This window comes from Centropristis striata, chromosome 1 (assembly GCF_030273125.1).
Source record: "Centropristis striata isolate RG_2023a ecotype Rhode Island chromosome 1, C.striata_1.0, whole genome shotgun sequence".
NCBI lineage: Eukaryota > Metazoa > Chordata > Actinopteri > Perciformes > Serranidae > Centropristis > Centropristis striata.
In genome coordinates, this window is record NC_081517.1 from 17127491 (window position 1) to 17135603 (window position 8113).

Below are 8113 nucleotides of genomic sequence, written 5' to 3' on the forward strand. Positions count from 1 at the left end.
AAGAGTATATTTATATTGTTTAGAAAAGACATACCTAGATCTTCCTTTATGCAGGTGCAATGGATGATGAACAGTTGGTTGAATGTAGAGATTGTTGAGGGAACCGTGCAGATTTTTTCAGCCCAGTGACGTAGCTTCTTTATGTGTTCCTCGTACAGTAAGGCAGGCTGACCCTTAATGGATTCTAAAGAGGCTCGGCTCCATTGGCAAATGAACAAATGGATGTCCACTAACCATGAGTAGCTCTTGCACAACTGCTGGATTTCTAGTTCAGCTTCCTGTCCAGAAAACAGCTAAGATTACTAAAAAACATGAGTAGGTTTGGAAATACTTTAACAGGACTATAGCTGCATTAATGCATTAACGAGCTAGTATTTGATTTGAAGTGATAGTCTTGCCTGCATAATCTTGGTCTGCTCTTTCTCAACTTCTTTTGTAACGTCATTGATGCTGATCTGCCACTCCAGCTGTCCTTTTGGGAGGGGATAATAGCAGCCATGCAGCCTGTTGCCTTGCACCATTAGCGAAGTGTTTTTAGACAGCTCCAGCCAGCGAGCTGACAATTCCCTGAGCATTTGCCAGCAGCAAAACGTACTGCAGCTGGCCATTCCATCAATTTTCTCATTCTTCCCTGAGAATTGAAACACATCAACACTAAAAATGATCTGCCTTCGAACTGCTTATGGCAACTTTGGGCATGGTTCAAGCACATTTTCATATGAATACTTCAGGCTTGGATCAAACAAACTTAAATCAGCACATTGAAATCTGAAGACAACTTCAGTGCAAATGGATGTACCTATAATAGTCAGATGTTCAGTACAACTGAAGTCAGTGGTTAAATCCTTAGCGAAATCAGAGGTAAAGACATTGTTGCCGGTCTCCAGGAATAATCCACACCTGTCACACATCTACCAGAGAAAAAAGGTGTTACAAGGCTGGTGACATATATAATCAAAAACGCTGTTCAAAATTGCAACACTGCTTGAATGAACAGATGAAATAAACATAGCATATATAATAGAATGTAAGTATTATTCCTACATAGTTGTTGGATTTATTTTCCTTAAAAATGTTCTTTACATCTAATACAATTCATGCTAATACACAGAACAAATTAGCTTTTAGGAGATATTCATACTATTTTATGTCATTCACATTTGAATGTATTAAGTATTCCAGTCATTCAACATACATATATATATATATATATATATATATATATATATATATATATATATATATTGAAGAAGAAGAAAAAAATATTTAATTTAAATATTTAAAAAGATTATTCTGTTCTGATTCATTTTTACCATTAGCAATGGTAAGAAATATGTAACATTCTGTAACATTAAAACCATCCAACACCCTCAACTAAAAAACATACTGTAGACGTAGCTGTAACTGTGTAAATGTGCAAATTACCTGAATTATAGAGTCACCAACAGTCAGAAGTGCTTCACTCACGCCTTCTTGGAACAGATGTACTGGTGGGTCAACAGACAGCTGACTACTGGCACTGAAACACAGCTTGGTTTGGAAGAGACAGCATTGCTGAGATTTCTTCCTCTAAAAAATGAAAATAACCAATAGCATTAATTTAATTAAATGTTAATACAATTCATTGTCAATTTCTTTTATCTGATGTTTCCTCCATTATTTCATAGTTCATTGTGTTTCCATATCTCTCCTGGTTTCTCCTGATTATAGTTAAAGCATACATTGCAACAGTGCTCTATCTGACAATACGGTGTGCAGAAGAAACCACGACATAAGTGAAGTTAACGAATGCTCTCCTGTCACCTTCAAAACTTTTTCAAGAAAAGAAATGACATCTTGTCGGACGATCTTGATGAGACTTTGCACGATCATCTGATTCACGAGAGCAGCAAAGTTGCCCAATTTCTGTAAGATGGTCTCAGACTGGGCCAACTTTTTCTTCAGCTCCTGCTGGTGAGCCAGATGGAGGTGAATGGGTTCGGAGCATTTATTTGGCTTTTTAGCACAATCCATGTGCAGCTGCAGCTCCTGGTGTGCCTTGTAGCAGTCCTCTTTCAGCTGGGGGATAAAAGATCATTAACGGCATTGTTGACGCCTTTACACAGGTTTGAGTTTGTTATTTTTTGTTTTACAGCAGAAATAAATATGTGGTACCGCATTTAGGATTCCAATACGATGCTGTGATAACTTCTCCAATATGTGCAGACATTCCTGATTCATGGTCATCAGTGCATCCTCGAATTCCAGCAACGTGTAGGTTGTAGACTCCTCCCGTGGCAGCATGTGTGTCTCTTTCAGTTCTTCAATTATTCTGTAAAAGACACATTATCATTACAAAGTAATCTGGTGATTTAACCAGTTTAAATTATTTAACATCTGTCCCATCTGACAATTACAGGTGAGATCAAAAATGAGTCTAATAGCTCATTAAGTACTATGCCAAAATCAATTAATATAGTAATAACTAATAGAATACATAATATTCACTAAAAATGGAATGATTTGCACAGCAAAGTGACTTACCCGATGATCAGATAAAGAGCCTTCCTGAACTGAGGTACAGCTATAAACAGCAGATCCTGCAGATCCTTACACTTGCGATTAAAGAAGATCTTGCGCACATTTCTGTGCCACCTGTCACAAAAAGCAACAATCAGACTGAGCACTACATTAAAGGAAACAAAATAAAAGAGACAGAGTACAGCACTGCACTTTACTTACCTGGTGAAGGCTTTCCGCAGTCTAAAGTCTCTGAAAAACTGAATTTCCTGCAGAGCTTTCCATGACAGAGACTCTCTAAACCACTCTGGCAAACTGACGACTCCACCATAACCCCTTTCTGTCACATGTAGTACAGAATTAGGGGAGAAGATGTAGTGCTCAGGGCCAGCTTCACTGTAATGGACCACCTGCAGGTCATAGGGTCTAAAACAAAGAGGACATATGCATTTGTAGTTTAATTGTGTACCTCCCAGTAGAGAGAAATTAATATTCAATTACATCTATGGGACTCTAAAATAAAAGGGAGGAAATAACATTATTGCAGTGTACCTGTAAGAGTCTCCATCCACTTCTTTCAGGTAATAAAACTGCAATTCTCCCAGGTCTCTTTTCTTGGCAAAGATTTGAACTACCTCTGTGCCAGTGAGAGGCAAGTCTGGTTTGGTCACTTTTTCATTTGTCAAAGTTGTTTTCTTTTTATCCTTAACTTTTATTGAGCCATCTTTCTCTGAAAGACTGAAACAATAAAGATATAAAGATTGAGTGTAAACAATAGAGAAATTAATTACAGGAATGAAATAGTTTGGGGAGTAAATGTTGACAACTACATTATTCAAGTCTTTATCTCACAGAGTTACTATAATATACTGGGATTAAAATATGTCTGACAAATGTGTGTATACCCAGATATTTATTCAAAGGCCTACCAAAACACACCTAGCCCTATTACATAACATCAGCATCACATAAATGAATAATCATAAACATTTCACACAAGCTTCATTTGGAATGACACTCATACAAGACTTGCACCAGAACAAATGGTTGCATCCAAATCTAAATTATATTATATATATTATTATTCCATGTACCTCTGTGTTGATCTGATAGGGATGTCGGTCCCTAATGCTGAAGCCATTAGTCGAGGTCCTTCTGTCCATTTTGTGTCACCTATGGCTCTTTCAGATCCTACTTGGGATATAAGACGAGGGAGTTCCACCACTGATAAAGGTCTTTCAGAGAGGACATTTCTGAGCATGGGGGCATGACTGAACTGAGGCCTGCCAACAAAGGCCGCTGACCAAGAAGGTGGATCTGTGCGGAGAGGTGGTAAAGTCACCTCAGGAGAATGGGCCTTTTTCTTTACCTTTGATGTCGGCCTATTATTATCTTTACCACAGGTCTGAGAAGCTCCATCATAGGATCTTTTCTCTGAAGAGGCAGCAGACATGCTGCCAATGTCTCTATGAATACCATCAACAGGTTCAAGTATCACAAACTTTGTCTTGTCAGTCTACATCAGGACTTTACTCTGTAATATCTAAAAGATAAAAACAAAAAGGTAACATAAACTCATCGCATTAATGAACAAAGTATCATCATGTACCTTTCCTGCGTTGTTTTCTACCCACATTCAAGAAACAAAACTCATGGTTTAGAGATAGAAATGCATATTAAAATTTAGCATGGTCTCTCTGGGGATCATGTTCCTCACTGTAAGAAACAAACATCATTTCACAGGGGTAAGCAGAATCTTAGGTTTTGCCTACTATCTGCTGAAGATCTGAAATAATTCGTTTAATAAAGCCTGTTGGAAAAAAAGTAGCATAGACAAAAAAGTTTTTGTTCACTATTATTTGTTGTCTAGATAAGCTTTAGATATTATTATACTCCGGCTATGCTATATATCTTACTAAAAATCCTGAAAAATAGTACCATATTAGTGTAAAATGACACTTCACTTATTTGATTTTTGAGATTCAAAATAAAGGCTGCAGCCTGTAGGTAAAGTATTGATGATAGCACTGTGCAGATAAATGTTACCTTTCATTTAATCTTACCAATAAACATTTAGCACTGATATAACTCGTTTTGACCCAAAAAATGTGGTGAGAAAAAAAATAGTAAAAGTACAATACCACATTGTGAAATTACTCCAATACAAGTAAAAGCCCTGCATTCAAAACCTTACTCTAGTAAAAAGTACAAACATATAACATATAACATAACATAACATAACATAACATAACATAACATAAAGTATCAAATGTACTCCTTATGCAGAATGGCCCCTCTTAGATTATATTATATTATTTATTCCAAATATATTATTGGATTATTATTATTGATTGATTGATTTATGTAAGCAAGTCATTTTCTCAAGGTAGGGCTCCTTTTACCAACATAATATACTGTTATAAAGTGTATTTAAAAAACGTCTAATCACTTTAAATTCATCATTCATCGACCTGAAAAGTAACTAGCTATAAAGCTGTCAGCTAAATGTAGTGGAGTAGAAGTATAAAGTAACATAAAATGCAAATACTCAAGTAAAGTACAACCTCAAAATTCTACTTAAGTACAGTACTTGAGTAAATGTACTTAGTTACATTGCACCACTGCTACTAGCTACTAGCTTAGCTAACGTTACTAGCAAAGCCTTACATGAGCATGCACTTTTTGCTGGTTAACGTTATCTAGTTAAGCTAACGTTTTTTTAACCGCTAAAGTTAACTAACTAGTAGGTTAAAACAAAGACGTCGCACTTTTCGCCAGCTCTTTCCACCCCTGAGGCTCAGGTACCAATGGAATAAGAAAGCAAATAGTGGCGTTTTTAAAGTTAAATATGCACTTTAAACCGACCTAATAGCTAACAACATAGAGGAGAAAACTTTCTTACCTGGCTGTGAGAGAAGTTGTGCGACGGCTTGTTGCTACGGCAACGCAATGAAACTCCAGTTGTGCTGAGGAGCTTGTCAAGGTCAAGTGTGTTTGAACAGCTTTGAAACGGTTTAACCTTCAGTATCATAGCCTCTTTATAAGCTAAAAGTCGCCAAGATTACAGAAATAACACAATTTAACACAGTTGAATAATTTCAAGAATTTCGATATTAAATCCCTAATTTCCTGCAACCTTGTAGAGGTGAAGTAATTGCTTTATGTGACTGCCTGCATGATTTATAGCTTTAGTTGATTTTATAATTAAGGTTTTTTTTTATTTTTAGGTTAACCTTAATGTTTTTAGATCCCCCTATTCAATTCAATAACATCTGAACATGTTAATTTTACCTGTTCAGCACACATTTTGACTCGTTTAGCCAAAAGCACACCCTTTAAGTTGCTAAAACTACATTCAATGTAGCCATGGTCAATGTTATTAACTGCACCTGGTGATTCTCCTGCTATGGCATGTCAAAAACATCCACTGTAAGAAATCTATTACCAATAAAACATTGAAAAGGTTGGAAGCCAAATCTGTGCATTACACTTTCATGAACAATAAAGTTTTAAATTTGACTCCAACCTTTTAAAATACAATGGGTGCATTCCAATGCCAATAATAATAAAGCAAATATACCTTTTAGTATGCTATAAAAATATTTTCCAATAGCATACATACTTTATAAAATGCAATATACCAATCTTCTATGTACATAGACATACATAGACATTCAAGGCAGATTGTTACGACTCCTAACTGCATGCACACTTAATGCAATGGACAAAGGAAAAAACATGCATTTTGGACTGCAGCTAACAATAAACAATATAAACTTACTCATCAAGAAGTCCAGTATGACCAGATCAATGAAGTCCACCAGCCTTGTCCCTTTATTGTATGGTGGGTTCATTGTCACCGTTGAACAGTAATCTTGCTCCGTCTCCCACCTGAATGATGGACAGACAGGCATCATTTACTCTAGCATAATTTTTTTTGTGGGAAAGCTGTAGCCAAAACAAAAAAACATTTTTAACAATAACCTCCTGTTCATACTAAAATTAGGTTGACTAAAAAACACAGCTTTAAGTTTGAGGCTTGTGTTGGATCATCCTGCACACTGCCTCCTCTATGACTTAAAACCATACACCCACTAACTTTGCCAGCTTGCTGCGGCTGTAGGAGCGTCTCCAGGGGGATCTCCAGGTCCTGCGGGCCGCCAGGGAGAGATCAGGCAGCATGACAGCCAAGGAGGCCTCCAGGTCTCTGGGGCGGCCACATACAGCATGCTCTGTTGAGCAGTAGTAGCTGCACTGACCGTAGAAACACACATTACCCACTAGGGGGAACCAGAGGTGCACAGACAGTGACAGAAGAGGGGAGGTGGAAAAATGACAAAGGAAAAATTGGGATGAAAGAGGTTGTGGGTGGTTGTGACCAGAGAGAATTAGAAGAAAGGAACAACATTCAAAGAGAATTATAAACAGTTGACAAGGGTAGTTTAAGTAGTGTAAATGAATAATGGAGGGTTGTGTTAGACGTACCAGCGGAGGTAAAAAAGGTCCTGGCCAGCTTGCGGTCAGTGGTGACATCTTTGATCTCCTTGACCACATCCACCAGTCTCCCTACCACTGGTGGGATTCTCCTGTAACCCAAAATCCTGCAGGGAGAGTGGGAGAAAGTACAAGATGAGGACAAAGAAGAGTGGGACGGACAGAGAGGCAAACAGACAGAAAGAGAAATCCAGAGAGGAAAGGGAGGAGAGAATTAAAATAAAACTCAGTGTTGCATAACATGCATTCATTATGTGGCTGTTTCATCTACAATTTCACTCACTGTGAAAACTCTAGCACTGTTGCGTTGTAAGGGGGAAAAAAGAAATTATACCTGTCCAGGTGGAAAGCTGCGATTTCTGCATTGTGTCTCTCAAAATCTGAGAAGTAATAGAGGTTGTAGTTGGTTTCTTCATCTCTCTCCTGCCTGCAGGGAGAGGCAAAGTCAAACAGCACGAAATACATGAATTTGCCTCACATTTATAAAGTCTTTTATTTGCTTGTTTGCTTTGAAAAGCACACATGGGGTATTGAAATGTCTGTTCACCATAAAATTATTAAAATGAGCTCTATTATTTACAAAAACAATAAATTTCTTAGTTGTTTAAAGGCTTAAAAATCCATCTCTTTGCTTCACACACACAGTTTCCCCTCATGATTTCCAGGATTCATTTCAAGGCAACTGAAAGGGTTTCATCTTTCTTGGATGCTTTTTAAAATAAATTCTCTGTAACATGAGAGATGTGCTGGATATGCCACCAGCGACTCACTTCATGGGTTTAAACATGGCTTGTCCATAGTTGGGAAATGACATCACCAGCTTCAGTTGCGTCCCTCCAGACTTCTGCACTGAAAACACAGTACTGAGAGTGTTTCCATAGCAACAAAGCACACAGTGAACACACACGCACATATAACACACCATCATGCTGTGACAGAACACATTGGCCATTAATGGGGTTCACACACACACTCACATGCACAAAGCAAAATATAACAGAGAGAACGTGCGTCACCAAGATGGTTTATGGACACAAAGCACTGTGTCATCTCTCACACACACGTAAACAAATGGCTTTTTCTATATTTATGAGGACATTGTGTTACTTGCACTCATTCC

General features: G+C 37.6%; 1 protein-coding gene across 4 annotated transcripts in view; it reads right to left on the bottom strand.

Moving 5' to 3' along the window:
- LOC131971500 (dynein heavy chain domain-containing protein 1) overlaps positions 1-5470 on the bottom strand; it is a 31035-nt gene extending 25565 nt beyond the window's left edge. For 2 of the 4 annotated variants that reach the window (XM_059333015.1, XM_059332999.1), the window contains exons 1-11: positions 5402-5470; positions 3594-4042; positions 3052-3237; positions 2722-2925; positions 2524-2634; positions 2155-2311; positions 1804-2058; positions 1426-1569; positions 800-911; positions 399-631; positions 35-278 (exon numbers count right to left, since the gene is read on the bottom strand). In XM_059333015.1, the coding sequence (XP_059188998.1) occupies positions 35-278; positions 399-631; positions 800-911; positions 1426-1569; positions 1804-2058; positions 2155-2311; positions 2524-2634; positions 2722-2925; positions 3052-3237; positions 3594-3952 (2005 nt within the window). In that variant the 5' untranslated portion in view covers positions 3953-4042; positions 5402-5470. Of the gene's footprint in view, positions 1-34; positions 279-398; positions 632-799; positions 912-1425; positions 1570-1803; positions 2059-2154; positions 2312-2523; positions 2635-2721; positions 2926-3051; positions 3238-3593; positions 4043-5166; positions 5237-5401 lie in introns of those variants that run through there. The other 2 variants (XM_059333023.1, XM_059333009.1) reach the window with 2 other exon arrangements.
- Positions 5471-8113: the final 2643 nt, after the last annotated feature.